This window comes from Drosophila biarmipes, chromosome 2L (genome assembly GCF_025231255.1).
Source record: "Drosophila biarmipes strain raj3 chromosome 2L, RU_DBia_V1.1, whole genome shotgun sequence".
In the NCBI taxonomy this organism is placed as follows: domain Eukaryota; kingdom Metazoa; phylum Arthropoda; class Insecta; order Diptera; family Drosophilidae; genus Drosophila; species Drosophila biarmipes.
In genome coordinates this window covers 12,004,109-12,026,099 of record NC_066612.1, presented here as the reverse complement: position 1 = coordinate 12,026,099, position 21,991 = coordinate 12,004,109, and the positions used below count along the sequence as shown (strand labels likewise).

The following is a 21,991-nucleotide window of genomic DNA, read 5'->3' as shown; positions in this document are numbered from 1 at the left end:
GGTACCTACCCGAGACACCTCTCCAGTTGGGACAGGCACCCTTTACCCCAGCTGAGACAGCCGCCTGAAAGCCAATACACACACCTGACTGTTCAGCGTGACCGTTTGGAATAGTTTCGGCATATTTGCCTACATTAAGGTGGTATGAAAAGTATATTTTTCGAACTGGCGACTTAATTTATCGATAACTCAGAGGTCCATCTCTAACCGCGTCACTTTATATTTTAAAAATTGCAAACCAAACGTAAATTTGAGCATGCAAAAATAACCCAACTGCGATAAGAAGTGAGAAGCACTAGCCGAAAAAGCATTTGCAGAGATTATCAAGTGAACAGAAGCCGCGGGCAGTTGGAAGTTCAAGATCCAAGGAAGCCGCCCTCGCCGGTCCAAAAAAGAGACGCCGAGTTCAGCAGCGCGCACTCCGCATTCGCAACCGCATTCCTGTGCAGTTCCGGGAGACACCAGGTGCCGCCACGATGAGCAAGGATATCTACTACTCGGACAAGTACTACGACGAGCAGTTCGAGTACAGGTTAGTAGCACCCCGAGAACTGGGTCAAGCGAGGCAACTGTAAATTACCCTACTTCCCCCACCCCGCAGACATGTGGTTTTGCCCAAGGAACTGGTCAAGATGGTGCCCAAGACCCATCTGATGACGGAGGCCGAGTGGCGGTCCATTGGCGTGCAGCAGTCGCGCGGCTGGATCCACTACATGATCCACAAACCGGAGCCCCACATCCTGCTCTTTCGGCGCCCCAAAACGGACTAGCCGCACCAGATACTACACATACACACTCCTATAGCACATAGCACATACCCATATATCCGGCAGCTGCTGCCGATATTCTGTGTTTTGTATTGGCGGCGGTGGTGGTTGCTGCCGAACAACCAACTGTTGCACAAACATCATCAACAACAACAACATCATTGTCATCATGGGTACTCATTACGTACGGATCCTTCTAGAAATTACTTCCCTTAATGCCGTGTGCTTTGTAATACTCTTCTCGAATCATGTTTTACCTCCTACCAATAGATGTAGCACCTAGAGCTAAAGCTAAGATTGCCATTTGCGTACACCTCAGGCCTGGGAGATAGCACTGGGGTGGCATTCCCGAATCATGCCCTGAACTCCCACACTTTTTACCATTTTGTATGTTGCCATTTCGAAACGGAAGCGAAAAGAAGACCTTTGCTCACTTTTTATAAGCTTAAATGAAATCTGATTTGTGATCTTGAAATTCTTAATCAATAATACATATGTTTACACATAATATAATGAACTTAAAATAAATATGTTTAATGTATGGAGAAGCTTGAGGCGTTGATTGCTTAAAGTTTCCCAAATCGATCAAAACCATCTCTTTCACTTGAGCTTGGGGTCCAATTGTTAGGGCGAAATCGTAACAGAACTGGCAAGGCTTCGATTGTATGAAAGGATTTGTTTACAGGCAAGTTTGTTGATAAAATAGTTTTAATTACCTTAAACTTTCTACTTCATTTCATTATAGGGAATCTTTGTTTGCGGTATTTGGTACATCATTGGCAAACTATGACCGGATATAATTTATTGTAAAGTTATAGTAGGTAAGACCTAGCTATTAAGAACATTGTTCAAGTACAGTAAAATCCTTACAAAAATGGACGACTGCACACCAATAATGTTGACTTTTAGTATTGTTTAGTATTTGTTCTCTTAAGACCTTTTAGCTTATATTGTTATTCAGAGTCGTATTCTTGTACCACAAGTTGCTGTTAATGTTGTCCCATAACTCGAGCTTGCAATAAGGCAGAATAATGTATTTTTCTGCAACTAAACATATCCCAAAAGCTGGTTTCAACTCGATTGTTTCTTAAGCCCCCTAGCAAAGGCTCATCCTCATTACGAGACACTTACTGAATTAACTTGGGTCCACACATACCGCCGAGTATCTAATTATTTAGTTATTTATATACCACAACATGGCAACACGATTGGCGTGCAATTTGCAGCCTCAGCTTCGTGAGCGGGTGTGTGATTTCTGAAATTTCCAGTGTCAAAAATGAAGATCGACAGTTCCGGTCCGAATGTGTGTGTCGAGCCCAGGGCAGCACCTCACCTCTCCACATGAGAAAGCGCTGACCCATCCGAAGGGGCCGATCAAGTGGGCCGGGGAGACCGCAGCCCCGGCCGCCACGTTTAGGGACTACGGCAATCGCTGTCAACTGTGGCCCGCCACTTAGCAGCATCCCATCCTCCGGCCTGCTCTTCCGCAGTTAGAGCATACCACACTCATTTCCCACCAGCATGGAACTGGAACTGGCCCCCAAGGCAAATCGAATTGAAGCAGATCAAAGGCAGCTGCAACTGTGATGATGCTGCTGCTGATTTTTATTGCTTTATTTCTGCGGCTGATATTTATTGTGCTACGAATATGAAACCGGAAACGCTCGACTAACATTCTTTGGGTCAGCCTAGGACTCTCGGTCCCACTTTCTTACTGGTTCCCTTGGATTCCTGGCCTTTGTGTTGCCGGCACACTCAATCAGGTTCAAGTAGTCCATGGCTATGGCCATTGTTCCCTCTTTTTTTGGGGTGGTTTGTCACGATCTTTTCAGCATTTATGAGGTGTAATCACAGCTGGGATTGGCTAATGCACAAACTTGACCCACTTATAGGGCGAACATGTTGTGACATAATAACAAACCAGATCTAAAACGAATCTTGCTTTCTTTCCAGCGCAGAGCAAGACCTTGAGCGGCCGGAAAAACCCCTGATTGCCATGGAACACAATGCGAGGATGATCAGTGCAGTGCCCGCACAATGCAGCAACTAATGGGAAGGAAGTAATCGAAAGTGGATACGCCAAGATACTACTACCAAGAACTACTGTAATGAGTTCCTTTCACTGCACTCCTTGCAGCGAGGGAAAGCGAAACAAGGCGCGACAAATTACGCGGCCAACGCTGCGTATGCGTTACGTGAAATGCGATGAGCCGAGGGCAGCGCCGTCGGCAGAGGCAGCAGCTTTTGATGAATGAAAGTCAACCCCCGGAGCACACACACCCGCAACACAGATGCCAGCGCCAGCGCCAGCGTCGCTGCCAGCGAGCAATTTGCGCGGTAGCTGGCTATATTTCGAATTTGATTTCGATTTAGTTTCTAGTACTGTTTTACAAACCGACGAGTCAGGTTCTACTGCCGCTGCCAGCAGAGCCGACTAGAGCAGACCAGATCGGAATAAGATTCGGAATCGGTGTGTGGGATCACCGCCTGATCAGTAGTCAGTGTCTATAGCGCCGCGTGCTCGGGACAACGCGCATCTCGATCCTCCGCCACTCGACTCGGGCTCGTGCCTGAAGGGTTCTTGAATACGTCGGGAGTTTCGCCCAGCCAGCAGCTCATGTGAATGCGTTTGATTGTAAGTGCTCGGACTATTGCTAGCAGATGAACACCATTAAACTATATATCCGCCGTTGAAAAGAATACAGAGATGTCAGACATTTTATTTGTGTATTAAATTTTATATTGTGAAATACTTTAATGGCCCGCAGGTCCTACATTTATGGTTATATTTTCAATATTGGCACTTGTTCCTAACTGAGTGTATAATGATGCAGCTTAATCACTTTCATGTAAACAAGCGAATAGATGGCTTACCTACACATTTTGAATATAATATATTATAGTGCTCTGTCATGTTTGTTGGAAATCTATTACAAAATTTCATTGATTTTTTTAAGCCCTTGGAGTGCGGCCTTTTAATACTACATTTTTTAAAGACATGTTCCCAACATTCTTAACGAGGATAAGATGCGTTCTGCATGTTTTTATTTACTTGCCATCGCATCGATTTACTCTTCTTAAGAGCCGAGAGAGGGGCGTGAATAATTTCCGATTTACAGTGCTGATAAGATACTAAACCACCTCGCTAATAACCTTGGTAGTCATCCCACGCATTTTGCATAGACAGGGGCGTGTCAGACGGTTTATGTATTTTTCGCTTTCTTTTTAATTCTTATTTTTCTCTTTCTCTTTTTTTTTAATTCTTATTTTTAGCGCACAATGCACATTATTTTCGCGATGCATCCAAAATAGTTTTATCTGCTCTCTCGCATTAATGTGACTAGTAAACACATCATCTGAAGAAGACACATTATTAGAAAGAAATTCAGGCAAAAGTTATCATTTCTTCTCCGCCTCTCCAATTTTCACATCTAAATTAAATTTGCTTATAAAATAGACGCGAGAAAAATAATTCATAAAATCAGCAGAAATGACCATTTGGAGCGCGAATGAATCAGTTTAATCTCAACTATAATTTATGATAACCCACGTGCTGCTTGCGATTTTAGCACTTCATTTTGCGGAACTTTAGTCATCTTGATAGGGTTCAACTTGATTGAAATGCCGACCTACGGTTTTGAGATAGTCAGACATTCAGTCTATAGATAATGGCAGTCGGATGAGTGGAGATTATAGCGTCATGTTTGCATATTTATGTATAAAGGTATTTATTTATTGAAGGTTTTTTTTTGCAAAGTGACAGCTTTAGATTTCGCTATTGAGATTTTTTTCTTCAGGTCGGGTTTGAGAGGCATTGAAATTTGTATGTTCTAAATCAAAACTTTCCATTACCCTTTAGTTCCCATTTCTTGGAACAATTTTTGGTTATTACATTTTTCCATGGAAATGCACATAAATCCATAAAAACAAGCGTTGCCCTAACATCAACTTAATAAATAGTGATAATAGCTTTTATAACGCAAACTTAATGACTTGAAGCTCAGGTCAGTTTAAACTGGTTCTGCTCGATCACCTTTTAATAAATTTCCTCACATCGAAGCCAAGTGGGTGGGTAAACCTTCTGCGCCGTCACATATTCAATTTTTCTGACCCAACCCCCGCGCAATGCAAATCAATTTGCATTTACAATGAATTTGCTGCCCTCTGAATTAAGTTTGCATTGCATTAATTAGCTGTGTAGTAAAAGTACTCCTGTGTTATATAAGCCATAGTCTAGCGCGTTAATTAGTATTCATCTCTGGACATATATTTGTGTTTGACTATCAACAATAACAAACTTGTAGGTACGGCATTTGTGATCATGTAAACCGTCTGCCAATCAAATATGGCGAAGATATGGTTTCCGTAAACTGTTTCTGATATAGAAAACAAAATGATTTATTCGAATATCTGTTTTATAGTTATAGATAACGATCCCTGGACCAATCAATTAGAGCTCCACTAATAAAGACAAGTTCAAGTTCACCCAGGAGCTCGCTGGGGTGAGTGCTAAAGTGGGTTTTGAATTACCAGTTAATTAAGATGATTTGTCAATCGACGGTCTAGTTTCCGTTTGGTGTGAAAACCATCCTTTTTTCAATGAACTTGAATGATCAATGATACTTCCGCTGCAATTAAAATGCAAAGCAACTGCGACACCATTTAAATAGTTACACATATTTACATGGAACACACTGTCCGCCTACGGCTGTATGTAAACAGACTCATTCACGGTCAAGTTCGAAGTAGAAAAATGTGAACAAATAACTATACATAAATGTGCACAAAGACAATTCAATTAAACTCAAACGCGACTTAGTAAATAAATTAGTGCGCGAGTGCCACTGCATTCCAAGTGCATTCCACTCAAGCTCCGCCATATTTATTAAATTGAATTCTTATCTGCACATCCATTTTCCCAACCGATTGATTTACAAGTGGCGAGCCTAAACGGTTCGCAAGTTAAACGATTGAGATAAACACCTTCTAAATGCTTTGATACAGCCCACTGCCCCCACTAAATAGAGTTCAGCCCAGCCTGAAGTATCCCCATCAATGAACAGCCCGACCACCTTTCCACTGACATCACACAACATACGACCTGGGCACATGCCAATCATCCATTCAGAATCAGTTTCAGTTTCGGTTTCAGTTTCTGGACTGTGCTGTTCTGTAGTTACATCAATTAGGCGAACCGCAGATACAGATACTTGCGACCACCGACCGAACCGAGAACGTCGGACACATAATGGCATTATCATCGCGTCGGTCTGCCAAAGGGTGTGGAGCAGCCAGACGATTGTGATCAGTGATCTCATGGCGAGGGTGAAGTGCTGAAAGACCTGAAAGGCAGTCTATACGGAAAATACCCTACATTTATTTGAGAATTGAAAAAAGGGGCCATTATGAAGAAAACTATAAAAAAAATGTGAATTAGAAAGAAATAAATGTCGAAGAACAACAAGGCATAAAATATACAATTTCTTTCTTTTTGTTTAGTTTTACTTCTACTTATATTTTTTTTACTTTAGTGCATCCATTTTTAATTTTTTTAAATACTATATTTTCAAATTTTTTGTGCCTGCTTACCGTTGCATTAGTCAAAACTAAAAAAATGGTTATTTTATTTTATATCCCTACCGTTATTTAATAATATTAAAGTGGTAATAAAAAAGGAACATCATTTTAAATTATATTTATAATACCGGAGTGCACTCAAAAAATTAAAAAAATTACTTTATAAGTAAGTTTAAGGTGCCTGCAACGGTGAATTAGTTAAAACTAAATTTAAACAAATGTTATAGAACATTACAATTTAACAGGTATTAAATACATATGCTAATATGTATAAAAATAAGTAGTTATCGAATTTCGCTTACATTAACAAGTCGGCTGACCCAAGACCTAGCCTTTATTCCATTAAAATTAACTAAGTGGTCACAGTCACTTGTTTAGTCACCTCTCCAATTTATGCCTACTACACCAAAGTGTTCGTTGCCATCGCCATCCCAGTCTTCCGCTGTCTCCCCGTCAATTGTTGTACAATTGGCTAAACAATTTCGAAGTGCAAAGATTTCTTGATTAATCCCGAATCGCAAGGGGCGTATTCCAATTGAGAGGATATTCTAACGACCATGATGTAAGCGGCGTCAGATACCGGCATCGGTATCTTTCGGATCAGTCTAGATCGCTGGTCGGCGTCTCCTCGTTCCTTACCCTTGCACCCAGTTAAGATATTAAATTTGTTTTCATTACCCGATCGCTTATGTAAATTTATTGGTTTGACACGTTTCCCAGCCACAACTCTTCGATAAATTGAACTGCTTTCTTCTAGGAATCCGCGCTGTTCATCTCTTATTGTTTGTCGCTTGTAGCACTTTTGTGCATAATGGGAAAACGTGTCAATGCTAAATGAGTGCTAATAGCCAGCGCTAAATTCCTAATTGCTCTGCAATGTTTGAGTTTCGTTTGTTGGCACTGCTGGCATCAAGCTCTCGCTTCCGCCCTTTACCCTCGGAAAGTGTTCTGAAGAGTATTCCGAAATAAGTCCAGCGCTGAACAACATCCGTCCGGCCTCGCGTCAAAAGTAACACCCCTCGGAGAACGGAGGTCGGAGGTAGGGGGTGAGCATAAATCACAAAAGCCCAGCTGCCTGACTTTACTCTTTTTGGGGTTGTAATATCAGTCGTCGATCGCTGGTCGCCCGGTGAGGAGGAAACGCTGCCGTTCAACGCAACCCCTCGACAACATCTGTTCGGGCTGGAACTAGTTTGATATAGAAAACTTGAAATAATAAGCGTAGAGCTTTCGCTTAGGAGTTTGGCAAGGACAATCGGTTGGTTCGCTGCCAGGAAACCTTTTCTGAGAAAAACTTACCCAAGCTTATATTCAAAACAACCACTTTATAAGAGCCTACGATTCGCAGTACTGATATTTAATGCAAGTTAGTTATCATGGTGGTGTTTTTTATTTTCAGACTCCCCTTATCATCTGATCCGATATTTTGGCGGCAGAGCATCGACTTGAGCGACGCATCGCAAAAGTGCGTAAGGAGGGTTTCCAGCAGGATCCAGGGTTCTCCAGGCCCTAACCGTCACCATGACGCGACCCAAGCAGGATGGCGGCAAGTTCAAGTCGTTCATGCAGGAGAACGTCCTCACCATGGCCACCGTAATCGGTGTGTTCGTGGGAGGACTCATCGGCTTCATCATCAAGAACAGCACGGGCGAGTGGTCCAAGCGAGAGATCATGTACATATCTTTCCCCGGAGAGATTTTCTTGCGGTGAGTTACAGGAAACCAAAAAAAAAAAACCAAGCAGAAAAATGTGTAAAAGTCAACCCCTATGAAGATCACAAAAATCTGGATTCCTCAAAAATATTACTTTCTAATAAAACATTTTTTTCAGAATGCTAAAATGTTTGATTGTACCGCTTTTGGTGTCCTCAATCACCAGCGCCATTGGTGGCCTCGATCTTAGCATGTCCAGCAAGATTGCTACCAGGTAAGTCCAGAGAAACATCACATACTAAATCTTGTTATAATACCAACATAATTTGCAAACCCAGGGCCATCACATACTACTTTGTGACCACCATTTCGGCCGTGATTCTGGGCATTTGCCTGGTGACCACCCTGCGTCCCGGCCAGGGAGCCAAGATCGTGGAGACCCAGACGGAGAGCATCGACAAGGCCTCCAAGGTGCTCACCCCAGACACGCTGATGGATCTGGTGCGGTGAGTGTCAATCTGCCGATAACCTAAGCCGCCTTGTGACTCATTTCATTTCTCCCAATAGAAACATGTTCACGGACAACATCATACAGTCCACCATGTTCCAGGTAAGTCTCTCGCTTAAGGCATACGCACTGTTGAACAGCGATTTGCGGGAGTACCAACAGCGGTAGCAATTATTCAATTCTTTGCGGTTTGGCCAGATTTTGATTGAAACAAAGCGCGACACATAATCAAAACTGGCATGATAGGGATACCACAATTTCAATTACAATCCGCATTCAAATAGGGGGATTTCGCACAAGTGCTCGCGGTGTGAGTGAGTGTCAGTGCTTAAATTTCAATTATCGCATGTGCGGCGGGAGTCGGCACAGGGCGAGCGGGAGGCGGTCCTATCAACACGGTTTAGGAGGCCCCAGACGCAAATTGAATCAAAGTACTTAGCCCGGGCAGATACGTGGACATTGTACCTCCATAATTATGTGCACACTGGTACGTGTGTATGCTGATGAGGTAGGCAACCGAATGAATATTCATGCGCCCAATTAGATTATTGTTGGCTCAATGAAGGAAAATAACAGACAAAACAAATTCGTTGTAATCCAGATTCCTCTTTTTTGAGCGGATGTGCAGAACATGATTTAGTAACCCATTATTATATATATTATTATAGTTAATACGAAATTGGTATTGGGTTCTCATAGAATATAATAACATTAACTCTTTTGTTACTATCAAATATGGCTTTGGCAATGTATTATCTTTTACACCCACTCTATTCTAGCACCGCACTGAGATCTATGAGAACACTAGCATTAGCCCAGCCCGTAAGTTCTTGAAACCCAACCTTAACTCATTATGAAACTTATTTCCATATTTGCTTTTACAGAACCCATGGAAAACTGGGAGTTCAAGTCTGCCCAACGCGAGGGCTCCAATGTTCTGGGCCTTGTGATGTTCAGTGTAATCCTGGGCACCACCATTGGCCGGATGCGTGAGAAGGGACAGCTGCTGCAGGACTTCTTCACCACCCTGAGCGAGGCCATGATGACCATCACATCGTGGGTTATTTGGTAAGCGGAGATTAGTTCTCCTACGATCAGAATGTAATAGATGACTTGCATAGGATTTCTCCGCTGGGAGTGGCCTTCTTAATAGCCGCCAAGATCATTGAGATGGAGTCCATAGCAGCCACCATTCAATCGCTGGGATGGTACTTCATAACAGTCATGATAGGTCTATTCCTGCATGGTTTTGGTAAGTAGGGTTTTTTTCTGAAGGAAGTTACTAGTCAATCCTATAACCTAACTCTTTTTTCTTTCAGGTACCATTGCTGTGATCTTCTTCTTGGGCACACGACGCCTGCCTTACCGCTTTATCGCCAAGCTTAGTCAGGTCCTGGCCACCGCTTTCGGAACGGGTTCCAGCTCAGCCACCATGCCACTGACCATCAAATGTCTGGACAACATGGGCATCGATCCGCGGGTCACTCGCTTCGTCATTCCCGTGGGCGCCACCATCAACATGGACGGAACGGCTCTCTACGAGGCGGTGGCTGCTCTGTTCATCGCCCAGTACCGTGAGATGAGCTACTCCTTCGGTACCATTGTGGCCGTGAGCATAACGGCCACGGCAGCCTCGATCGGAGCTGCTGGTATCCCGCAGGCAGGACTTGTCACCATGGTCATGGTGCTGGACACTGTGGGCTTGGAGCCGAAGGATGTGTCCCTCATCATAGCTGTCGATTGGCTACTGTAGGTCGACGCCTAACAAATCGGAAGATTTTATTAAGGATTAAAATTATTTCAGGGATCGCTTCCGCACCACCATCAATGTGATGTGTGATGCCCTAGGCACTATTTTGGTCAATCATCTGTCAAAGAACGATCTGGCCAGCGTGGATAGGGTGAGTGGACCCTAATTTTTTTTAGTAGTGTAATTTCCTTTACATTTATTTGTCCTCCAGCTGAATGCCGAGCCCCATGAGCTCCTCGAGCTGGGCCCCAATGGCCACGAGATGAAGGAATGAAGGCAGTCTTCGCTTGGCGCCTATAACCGCAAACGATGAGTGGACATGTCCCGGCTGTGGGCCTGCTTCCACATCCTCCCCAGCAACGATAGCGATAGCGATGACTACGACGACGATGTGGACTTTTAAGGATCGTCGCAGGATGCCATCGTATCGAGGCTGAGGAGGAGTCATCACGTTTGTTTGCGGATTATTTTGGGTGACCAAGTCGCTTCCAATTTCCAGATTGATCATTTTGATGCAGCTCCTCCGGCAGAGGCTAGAGTTCTGCCAGAGTACAAGTACTAAGCCAGCAACGAATTTAAGTGACACATTCGTTACCTAGTTTGTTTTTTCAAAAATTTGAGATCAAAAAGCGAGAACAGAAATAACATTTAAGATGAAAACAAAACAACATTTATCGTCTAAATTAGAGATACTTTCAAGGTGTAAATAATTTTTAAATATAATTATATTAAATTGAGTTCAAATTTGCATTACATTCTCCCATACGGGTAGTATTACAATCGATGAGTAAAAATTAGTTCAATTCCAAAAAAAAAACAAACCCAACTTTAAGCAGTTGCATTTGATTAGGTCGCAAATTGTAGAGATTCGTATCGAGTATTTGTTAAACATAATTCTACAACTTTTTGACATAGCAAAGCGAAACAAAATAATTTAAGAAGACAATTTAAAAGTAGAAAACATATTAATTACCACACTAACGAATAATAACCAAGACCAATCAAACAGAATCAGAATTTCAAATGTCGTTACAAGTTCGTGTTCATAGTTGAGCTTTGTAAATACTTAATAGCTTAAGTATACATACATAAATCTTTATGCAAATATTTATATTTAAAGCGTGGAAATCGAATTCTTGAATGACAATAATAGAGTGCTGCAATCACACATACAGTCAATTTATAAGAGTAACAAATTATTTATGCCAGATAAAAAAAAGACAAATTAGATCACACCTTACCGAATCCACTAAACAGTATAGGTACACAAGAACAATCAAAAAATAATTTGAGAAAATATTTGCCATGCTTTCTGCCAAAAAGAAGAATTCTTTTAGGTTACGAACCATCGAAATGTTTGTAGTTGTGCGTAGTCTAAATATATGTTTACTAATAAAACTTTATGAATATTAAATGAATATTTCAAGTATTTTGATTGCAAGATTTATGAGGATTTAATATGGGAGTTTCTTTCATGATTTATTTTTTATATACCCTTTAAAGGGTATTCGAGCTTTGGAAATTTTTATTCCTATCTGATAAAGAATGACTCTAAAACTGTCAAAAGGGGTTTGAAACGCATTGTATTGTTGGTTCTTGTATTAGCTAACAAATATTTTAAAAATAGCTTTTTGTAGCTTTTAATGAGGTAAGATTCGTTTTTTTGTCATTTTTATAACATATTTAATATTTTTATAATTGAAAAAAGTAATTTAAATTTGTTATAATTTTGTATAGATTGATTGTTCATCCTTTTACATCATTCACAATTCGTGTAGCAACTTACCATTGCCATTAACACTACTAGTTGTCCGAAAACACTTTTATTTTGTTGAAAACTAAGGACTCATTAAATTGGTTACCCCTTTGATCTCTTTAGGGCCCCATCTGCATGTACTTCTGTTTCCCTGCCATTTGGAAACCCTTCTCCAAAAAGTAACTGCCCCTAAAAAAGGACATCCCCAACACAAAGCTCCACAAATATAAAATTGGGGACCATAAAGGGGGACACAATGCCAGTAGAGCAAGGAAATGCAGGCAGGTCATCAAAACAAACAAAAATGATACAATAAAATAAAATAAAGTAAAGGAGAAACAAAGCAAAAGTATATTTCGATGACTTCTCAACTTTTTCTTTTCTCGGCTTCACTAGCTTTCAGCAAAAAGTTATGATTTATTATATTTTATATGCAAAATATGGGAAATTGAGTTTCTTTCAAAGGCATCAGGCAAGTTTTGCTCAGCTTACTTTTGGAGCCTTTATCAACCAAAATTCACGACTTAACTTTTTTTGACAGCATAACGATTGGAAAAACAAACATTTAGGAAACAGGCTTGAGTATTCGAATTTACCAAGATAAGCCCCCTAAATTCTCCGTTCTCTATTTGCCCAAACTATGTCCCAAAGCTGAGACACTTTAGACCATCGCCAGCCATGCTCCAGAATGTTGTCAATAAGGAACGTCCCATTTACAAGGATATCCAGTGCCTCACAGACACCCAGCTGGCGCTCATGTGCCAGGGCCATGGGATCTTCCCGGGTCCAATAACCTTTCGAAATCGTCGCCAGCTGGAACGAGAACTCCATATAGCGATAATTGAGGAGAGGGCCAAGTACCGGGCCCATCAGCAGTTCGCCCGGGAGTGCCATTCGCGGATGCCCAGAAGCAACCAGCAGGCTCGGCCGTCCCAAGAGCACTTTGGCTTGCTGGACGCACTTCCCCAAGTCACCCAGCAAAACCTTGTACCACCAACTTACTGGCCAGCTCCTAGTTTATTCAATTTGCACGGACCTGTGCCATCGAGTAGCAACTTTCAAAATCGCGGAAGCCGCCCGGATCCGGTTCTCGAGCCACGTCGCTACATCAATTGGCGGCAGCATAACAGGTGGACCGACCAATTCAGAACCGAAACCAGGACCAATATCCTGGGCTTCAACCTGCCCTTCTCGCTGGAGGCGGCCTTGGATTTCAGTTCAAGGATAAGCAACACCATCAAGCGTTTTCGGGGTGGCGGTAAGGAGGATACAGTGCAGCAGGAAACGCAGATAGTTGAGCGGTGTCAAGAAAGCCAGGAAAAAAGATTCCTTGATAATTACCAGGATCTTTATCAGGAGGATTACGAAGAGCAGTCAAAAGAAGATTACAGCGAGGAAGAGCTCATTGCATCACAGGAGGTCCTTGAACGGGACACACTCTCCGAGAGTTCAGAGGACAAGGACCAGCAGCCGGATAGTGGGAAGAAGAACCTCCGTTCCCAGGACCCCTATGTCCACCCCTTTCCCTACGACTTCCGAGAACTGCAGCGGCAGGTCGACGGGGCGGATGCCGAATCCCGCAGTGAACTGTGCGAGTATCTGAGCTTCATCAGCCTGTCTAGTGTTTACCACGAGTTCACCAAGCAGGTGCCCATGGCCAGGACGCAACCAACTATAGATGCCAAGCCCCGTTTCCGCTGGTGGTGGCCGCGCAGGGCGACGGCGGGGGACGAACGGATTCCCGAGGCGGAGCGGACCACGGAGCAGGATCTGCAGCAGGAGCGCGAGCTGAAGACCATAAACTATCTGAGCGACGCCTCGGCGCGGTTGGATGACGGGATGCTGGAGCTGATGGGCAGGGTGGAGCTGCGCGACGACAGCGAAGAGGAGGGAGTGGCGGAGGAGCAGCAAGGTTCACGGAGCCACCGATCCTCCGCCGGATTCCTCCGCCACATCTTCCGCCTGCTCTGCTGCGATCGTCAAGGGAAACTCGATGCGGAAAAACTGCGCTGCACCTTCCTTTGCTGCTGCATGGCCTTCGGTGTCTACGTGACCTTTAAAATGTTGCGATAGTGACTTAGTGACCATTTCATTGTAGGCTGGAATGTTTGGTATTTGTCCATCAGTATTCTGAAAATATCTCAGTTGTGCCTCAAGTCTTCGTAGTCATCTGCCTTTGTTTTCTTACTTCTAAATACGCACTATGATCTCAATACGTTCTTAAGTAGAATAATCTTAGAAATTTCTGTTCCTATAAAGTTGGCTTGTTCTAGGTATTATCCGAAAAATTCATCCTTTATAATTTATCACTTCTCCCCTTTTGCCCCAGAAACTAGGACATTTATGACGTAATACTACATCCAAAGTGGTTGACTTCAATTTGCAAGCAGATGGCCCTCGTTGAAGAACGAGAAATAACGTGGCCCTTGCGCCACGTGTTTCCCTCTGAGCCAAGTCGTCGCCTGCTGGCCAAAATCCCATTTTCGAGTTTAAGCGGAAATGAAACTGTAATTATATTTATGGCGCCCTCAGAAGGAGCTCAGAGTCTAGTTGCTTCTTCAAGGTGGCATTTTATGCATACTAATATCTGGGGTTTACAAGTGGAACAAGCAATTATTTTCCTCTTCGGGAATATATAGAATACACAAAATAAAAAGTATTAAAATTATTTTTCTTTTTGGCTACCAAAGGTATGGTGATTTTCTAAAATGCAGTCCAATTTGTTTGGCCCAATTGCAAGGGAGGAAATCTCATTGCCTTTGCACCCGAGCGCAAACTTAATGACTTTCGGCCATTTGCCAGACTCAAATCTCCTTGCCCCACTTGGAACCCCGTTGCCATTGCAGTTTCCAGTTAAGCTCCCGAGTCGTGACGCCATTTGCTGGCGGAGAGTGGTCATAAATCTTCTTAAATGTCGCAAATCAACACAGCAGGCCAAATCTCAGAGCCAACTGCAATATCTAATTTACACAGGTAAATGCGGACGGTCATCACCCACCCACAGCTCAAGGCTTGTCCCCCCTGAGAACAACTCTACACAGAAAAAAATTTCACTCAATTAAAAGCTCATTGAACCTAAGCTCCTTAAGTGCGTTCGCTTTGGAAAATAATTTGCCATAAATCAGGAAAATAAACCGCATTACTCATGTTTGCCCACTCGAACGGCAAACTCATCTTCGGCGCTCAACTAAGCAAACGAAATCTAATCAAATGCAATTGGCGTGGCGAAAACCCAAGCCAGGCAGGGCTATAAATAAAAGTTTGGCCATAAAACCACAAAGAGACATAAAATGGGCATAACAAATTTAAATGGCATAAACAATTGGCAACAAAGTAAGCTCCCCTGCCAAGCGCTCCACTGTGAACTATAGTACAGATCGCGCGTTTTTTGATTTTGGCCAAATCGCAGACTCGCATCGAGTATAAAGTTGCGGCTATAAAACGAGACAAGACTCGATTGGTGGGTTGGTCATACAAATTGGGACACCCGGTGGATTGGGCAGAGCTCTCAGTTTGTCTTTATGCCAATTCAATTTACCGGCAAATCGCTGCGCTGCAAGGCCCCCCGAATTTCGCTGGGGTCTCCAGGAAATAAACATAAAACGCCAACGAAACGCGGCCATTTAATTTATACGCTGGCAGCATTAAATGGCATTTTAATTTCTATGGAAGTCGTAAAAGTCCTGAAAAGTATTTCCCTCCCTTTCCACCCGCTTTCATATTTATGTCTGTAAATTTATTTTGCACTTTTCCATTTCTCAATTGCGTGCAAAAGATTTTTACATTTAATTCAATTTGGCATCTAATGGATGGGGCGGCTGGCGGGATGTGGCCAGTGGGTGCCTTCCCCGAGGGGATCTGCTGTGCCCTGGCTTACCAACTGGGCGTGGCCATGTCTGTTTTGCAGTCGTTGCGTGAAATATGGACCTGACTACTTAGCAGCCTCATCTCCGTCTCCATCTCCCCGAAAACTGAGATCCGGTGAATGCCCGGGCTAAATTACCGTTACAAATTTGCGCTACTTTGATGGCAGCCACCTCGTCCTCCGGCGGAGTCAAGGATTCCGAATGCCCGGCAATGTCATACAAAATTTATTCGCCCTACGTGCCTCAGCCGCAAATCTTCGCTTCGTCCAGAGGGTCAAGTAATTTCGTCCCCTCGGAGCGGAGATCTGGGCTAGTTCGGGTCCCTCCAAGTGGACGCTGCTAATGGTTTCTGTAAGGAAAAGGGGGTCCAACTCATGGTTCGTTGGGTGAGGCTTGGGCCAACTCCCAAGCTTGGTGTTTGAGCTCGAACCCCATGCAGACAGAAATCACTGCCGCAGTTAAAGTATCTTATGCTTAAAATGATCGATTTTATCCTATATCAAACTTGAAAATAATAAAATATTTGGTATAACTATAACACGAGCTTTTTAATTATTTTAGTCTAGCTAAAATTGCTAGCAGGCTCTTGTAGAATATTTCAGAAATTAATTTATTATTCCAAGAGCGTACCCCTATTGTTTCGAACAGGCTAAACACATATGCAAAGTTAACTTAATTTTTCCGCCGCAAACTTTTGCAACTGAGCTCGATAAAAGCTGCCACATATTCGCAGTCATTTCGAAAGCCACTTTAACCGGAAAAAGTTGCCAGCATCTTTGGCCTAATGAACGAAACTCCAAGCAAGCAAAACTAAAGCGCGCGACTGCCAGAGGAAAATGTTGCTTGCAGCATTGGCTGTGCGGATGCAGGGGGTGTGAGAAAACTAGGGATTTTCCCAGCCCCTGGGGGGGAAAATGCAATTTTGTAATTGACTCACAATCAGCCGTGCGGAAGTTGTTTAGCTATGCAATATGGCTGCCAAATGCGACAAACGGATGCAATTTGTGAAATATGCACGAAATAAGACGATCAAGATGCTCAAGTAGGTGGGGCATGCACCAGTCGCACCCCATGCAGCGCCATTCCCACAGAGATTGAAATGTCAATCCGTTTATGGGAGTGAGACATGTCCCTGTCCGTGTTCCTGCTCCTGTCTATCCGCTCGAGTGGAACATGTTTGTCAGCTAGTTTTCGATGCGATTTTTTCCTCCGACTGGTAATGGGCTGCAAGGGTATGCTACTTTTTTTAAATACCTGAAAATTAAGGAGAAAATTAAAAAAATTTTTATAGTATTTATTATATTATTATTATATTATAACCAACACTCAGCTAATGGAAGAGTTAGCTTTCCGTTCTTTACAAAAATTAAATCTGTTTTCTCAAAATCTTTAATATACTTGAACAAGAAAATATTTAACTGATCAATAACATAGTTTGAAATCAGGTTAACCGGGAGTTGCTTTTATATAATAATTTACCAAAACATAGACTGTATTTATCTGATAAATGCTAGCTGGCACTGTTTATTAATTTGAAATCGATTTGTATTTGCGTTTCAGAACGTTTTTTGTAAAAACACCTATTAATGGACATTAAATCTAGAGACACTTATAGATGCTACCGCTATCTTCATTTATATATTTTCGATATAATCTATTTTTGATGAATATCCATGTCAGATACCTTTTTTACCACAAGCTAGATATGTGCACTGATAGGTATCCTATCAGTTGCCATTGGGAAATCGGCGTTTCCCCTTCAGCCTGCAGTTGTGCCACAGAATGTTGCCAAAATGTCCGTTTGTCGCCCACATGTCTCGCACCCGAGTGCCGCTGACAGATGTTCCACCTTTGGACAGGAAGCGGGCTGCGCAGACAAACTGTTTGGCTGGCCGGGAACCTGGAGCCCGACCTACGTAATAGTTTTTATGTGCGGTTTTCGCCTGAGTCCCTGCCTTTGCCCTGCCATAAACGAACAATTTGTGTAATGCATTCGGTGAATGATGAGGTGGGCAGGAGAGCTTGCGGCACGGGTTTGCTGACTGGCAGGCGTCGGGTTTTTGTGTGTCCATGTCCGGGAGGGAAGTCGTTCTATGCAGCTTCATTTTTTATGCTCACAGTTTTCCGAAAGTTGTGAAAAAGTTTTCATATAAAATGTTTACATATCGACATTTGCGGCGGCTTGCCGACCAAACAGGGGCAGGTATGTGGCCAACAGTCCGGTTCATAGGCGTATATGGTAAGCCCATTTTCTAAATTTCCACTTTTATAAGTGCCAACATCTTTTGGATGTTTTGCGGTTTCGGTTTGACTACAGCTATTTGGTTAGGACACGCTCTGTAAGTTGGACATGTTCATAAAACTAAGGGGTACCCCTTTTTCGTTTTGATTATTATTTTTGTAGATTTTTTTTTAAGAACAAATTTTGAAGAAACTGATAGTATTATTGCAAAAAAGTATATAAATAGTATTAAATTTAATTTAGCTTAAACTTAATTTATTAACCTAAAAACAAACTGATTTTAGTCAAGTCAAAGTTGGCATTAAGTGAGCTTAATAAGTTATTCAATCTTTTCCCAATTATTTCTGAATTGCATCCCTTCCATCCTCCAATCAAGTTGAACAAACGCTCACTTAACCAACTGGATACAAACAAAACAAATAACATTTCTTACAGACTTTTCCTAATTAACAGGAGAGATTCAAGATGGACTGTTGTAATACCCTTGAAAATTAAATGAATTCATAGGAGCTATAAGCTATAGACAAGACTGAAGGCCTTTATAAAATTCAGATTTGTGGAGTTTCTCTGCTAGATATAAAAATATTTTACGAGTAGATAGATAAATGTAAATAACTCCAAAATATAGTATGTGTTGCCTAGACCATCTTGAAAGAGGGTATAAAATGAATTCTTTAACCCATTAACAGGCCCGCAGGAGCAAACGTTTTCTTTTTCTTATTTTTGATGCAAATGTCAACAATTAATTTCAAGGCGAAATATGCGCAGTCTCACAGAAAAATAAATAAACGCGAGGAAGCAGAGGCTCAGGCTAAAAGTTGAGGAAGAAAATTGCAAAAAGCAAAGTAAACAACAGGGGGCAAGGTGGAAAAATGTGGGAGCAGTCCTGGCAATTAAAGTTGAGACCTGTGGGGCGGATCCAAAGCCAGATGAGCAGGTGGCGGAATCTAGGGCCTCCATTCCGAGGGAGCAGGTGGCATAATGAAGTCGATTGGAAGTTGAGTTCACTTGAGCTGGAATAATTTGTTTTAATGTTTATGTTGACGCCCAGGGCAAATGCAAAGTAGCTAGAAAATTAACGAGAGCATTATTATGTTTGCTACTAAATACGAAATTCAAACAGCTAGGCACGGCACACATGGCGCATACATGACTTGGAATTTAAGAGACCTTTAAGAAGCAGCAAAATAATTAAAAGCACTTAGGACCTTTCCATACTTGGGGTTCAAAGAAAGATTGAAGGTTCAGGGATGAGCCTGAATATTTCATTGGGCCTTCTTCTCCTTCGTCATCCCGAGCGCTTTAAACTTTGATCAGGGCCCAAATAATCGAGCCGCATCATTGGCCATCATGTCCGGCCATCGGCGTTGCCTGCTCCATTCAACAAGCCACTTTAATGGCAGCCCAGAGCCCTTCGTTTTCATCTTGCTTTCATTTACATGTCCTGCAAGGCATCCGAACTTCTCCCCGACTCCTCCGGTATCTGTCAGATGTATTTGATTGATTTGTTGGGCAATTTGCCACCGCCCGTTGTTCGCTGGAGTTTGTCTTCGCTCCCAGACCACTTGAATCAGTTTTCTGCCACATTCATGCATGATTTATGTTTGAACATATAAAACTTTGGGAAGGAGTTGCTCCTGCCAACTCGAACCTGCCCTCCCATTAAGAGGCCCTTTGAACTGGGGCTCTGGCCAAAATGTCTGTCGCGGATCTAGGGTTGAATCAATCAATGACTTACTGGCTTATTGTGAATATATTCTCATGGCCAATCTATCAAGTGTCACTTCTGGCGATAATTGGATTAATAAATTACTCGCGAACTGCTTAGGAAGGCTGCAAATCAAAACGAGTCTAATTAATATTTTTGTGATACAATAACCTTCTGTAGAAGAACCTCCATTACTATATATTCTTTAAAAAATTCAGCGTAAGAGGATAGCTATCTGGCAATTGAGTGTCCGTAATTATGCCTAGCAGAACAACGAGTCGTATGCGTAATAACAGCACTAATTAATTCTGGAAAGCAGACTCGGCCTCTGCAGTTTATGGCAGACAATTGAGTAAACACAGCTGGGCTAATTGATGGTGGGCGACATTTTCCTTTGATCTGATTGCCTATTTTCCTGGCTTTTCTGGCTTTAATTTTCCCTCCTTACTTATGTGTGGGCAAACAAAGAGTGGGCAACCGAGTCGTGATTGATTGAGTTTCTGGTTTTGTGGCAAGAAGGCTTCCAGTTAATGGATCAATGGTTCTGTTTAGTTCACTGCCATGCTCATGCTCGTGTACTTTCACCACCATCCTCGTACTTTCCCTCCATGGTGTATTGTAATAAAGTCAATCCAGTTAGTGGAAAACAAATTGCCCTCTCAGATTGCGGTTAATGCAGTTCACTATTCCTTTAATGCGGATTTCAACCACTTTGTAATGAAATGATTTAATGGGAACCATACAAATCTAGTGAGCAATGACTCTTCGGAAAGTTTATGCTTTAACTTTTGCCAGCACAAAACACATTCAACCACACGATCGAATACAACAAACATCTAATACACTTTTCTTTCTAAAATTTTCTTTTTTTCGAGTGAAACAATCCTAGTGTCAAGATGCACATCCCAGAGGTGGACATGTGGAATGTGTCCCAGAGCAGCCGGATACATCGCCTGTCAATCTTCAACAGCGACAAGCCCGGACTGAAAGTGATCGACTATGCGGCAGTGCGTGGAGTTGATTCGTTCTACTTGGATTGCCAGAACTACAGGGATTACTTCAAAGACCCGTACAGCCGGGTCCACAAGCCCCAGAGGTTCACCTCGTATGCGGGCAGGTGCGGCGTGAAGCTGGACACCGACGTTGAGCTCCTTACCAGGCCGATCTCGTGGTGCATCGATCGCCAGCCCATTGTCTATCCCATCGACTATCAGTCTGAAATGGCTCTGGGCAGGCGGGACTGCGATCACATAAAGGCATTCTGTTCCCCAGCCGAGAGCCTGAGCTTCAAGCGATAGGATTGTCTGAGAGTTTCCATTGTTGCTACCTCTGTACCTGTTTAAATAGAGTTTTCAGCAGTGCAAGATGAAAAGTTTTGTTTGATTTTAGAAAAATCTACTTTAATAGTAGGTGATTCTTTGAATAAAATTAAAGTAATAATAAAAATCTAGGAGCTACTATACCAATATATTACGTACCTTTTCTCTGAAAATACTGCGAAATGCCACCGTTTGATATCTCTTCTATTGTTTGCTTCTGTCAATCTGTCACTATATATCATATATCTTCCTGCATCTGTTGGTTTCCATCAGTTGGGTTGCTCCTTTCACCCGCTCGCTGGTGTGCAAATTGATAATGAATTTAATTCCCCTGCACACATTCGCACACAATGGCGGGAAAAGCGAGAAACGGATGGGGAAATGCGGGAGAAGGAAACAAGGCGACAGCACTGCCAACATGTGATGTAAGCGACAAGTGAACTTTGCCTGTTGTCGGAAAATCTAATAACCGACAGCGAGCAAACACACAATAACACGCTTTCCCAGCTACTGTGGCAGTCGCTGTGTATTGCCGGCTTTTAATTTGCGTTGGGACCTGCATACTAAGTGGTGGCCAGCCGCAGTGGCATCGAAGGACACCAGCGCAGGGCTGATTGAATTGAGGGGGCGGGTCGGGGCGTGGTAATTCCAGTTCATCCGACGCGGCGGCATTGCCCACTCATCCCGCCGGCCGATTAAGCATACGCCGTGTGTGCGAGCCCGTGAAAATACACCAAATGCATTTTAGCGGGCCCCAGATTTGAAGCCTATTATCACTGGCAAAGCCAACTATATAATATTGTTTTTGGCAACTCAATTTCCATCAGCATAAATCAAAACTCGGCT

The 21,991-nt window shown here is 42.7% G+C and overlaps 4 protein-coding genes across 4 annotated transcripts; all 4 read left to right on the top strand.

The window, feature by feature from the left end:
* The first annotated feature begins 179 nt into the window (after positions 1 to 179).
* Positions 180 to 1,358, top strand: LOC108032383 (cyclin-dependent kinases regulatory subunit). Its single transcript, XM_017106204.3, has 2 exons — positions 180 to 532; positions 602 to 1,358. Exons 1-2 carry the CDS (start codon positions 477 to 479, stop codon positions 768 to 770), a joined length of 225 nt encoding a protein of 74 aa, XP_016961693.1. The 5' UTR covers positions 180 to 476; the 3' UTR covers positions 771 to 1,358.
* Positions 1,359 to 3,145: 1,787 nt separating this feature from the next.
* Positions 3,146 to 11,672, top strand: LOC108032712 (excitatory amino acid transporter 1). Its single transcript, XM_017106690.3, has 11 exons — positions 3,146 to 3,402; positions 7,744 to 8,050; positions 8,175 to 8,270; positions 8,335 to 8,502; positions 8,564 to 8,606; positions 9,284 to 9,326; positions 9,389 to 9,572; positions 9,626 to 9,756; positions 9,824 to 10,253; positions 10,309 to 10,405; positions 10,466 to 11,672. The coding sequence occupies exons 2-11, from the start codon at positions 7,866 to 7,868 to the stop codon at positions 10,526 to 10,528; spliced, it is 1,440 nt and encodes a 479-aa protein (XP_016962179.1). The 5' UTR covers positions 3,146 to 3,402; positions 7,744 to 7,865; the 3' UTR covers positions 10,529 to 11,672.
* Positions 11,673 to 12,515: 843 nt separating this feature from the next.
* LOC108032420 (uncharacterized) lies at positions 12,516 to 14,175 on the top strand. Its single transcript, XM_017106240.3, has one exon. The coding sequence runs from the start codon at positions 12,689 to 12,691 to the stop codon at positions 14,081 to 14,083; it is 1,395 nt and encodes a 464-aa protein (XP_016961729.1). The 5' UTR covers positions 12,516 to 12,688; the 3' UTR covers positions 14,084 to 14,175.
* A 6,444-nt stretch (positions 14,176 to 20,619) lies between these two features.
* LOC108032476 (uncharacterized) lies at positions 20,620 to 21,294 on the top strand. The gene has a single exon (XM_017106298.3). It carries the CDS (start codon positions 20,723 to 20,725, stop codon positions 21,122 to 21,124), a length of 402 nt encoding a protein of 133 aa, XP_016961787.1. The 5' UTR covers positions 20,620 to 20,722; the 3' UTR covers positions 21,125 to 21,294.
* Positions 21,295 to 21,991: the final 697 nt, after the last annotated feature.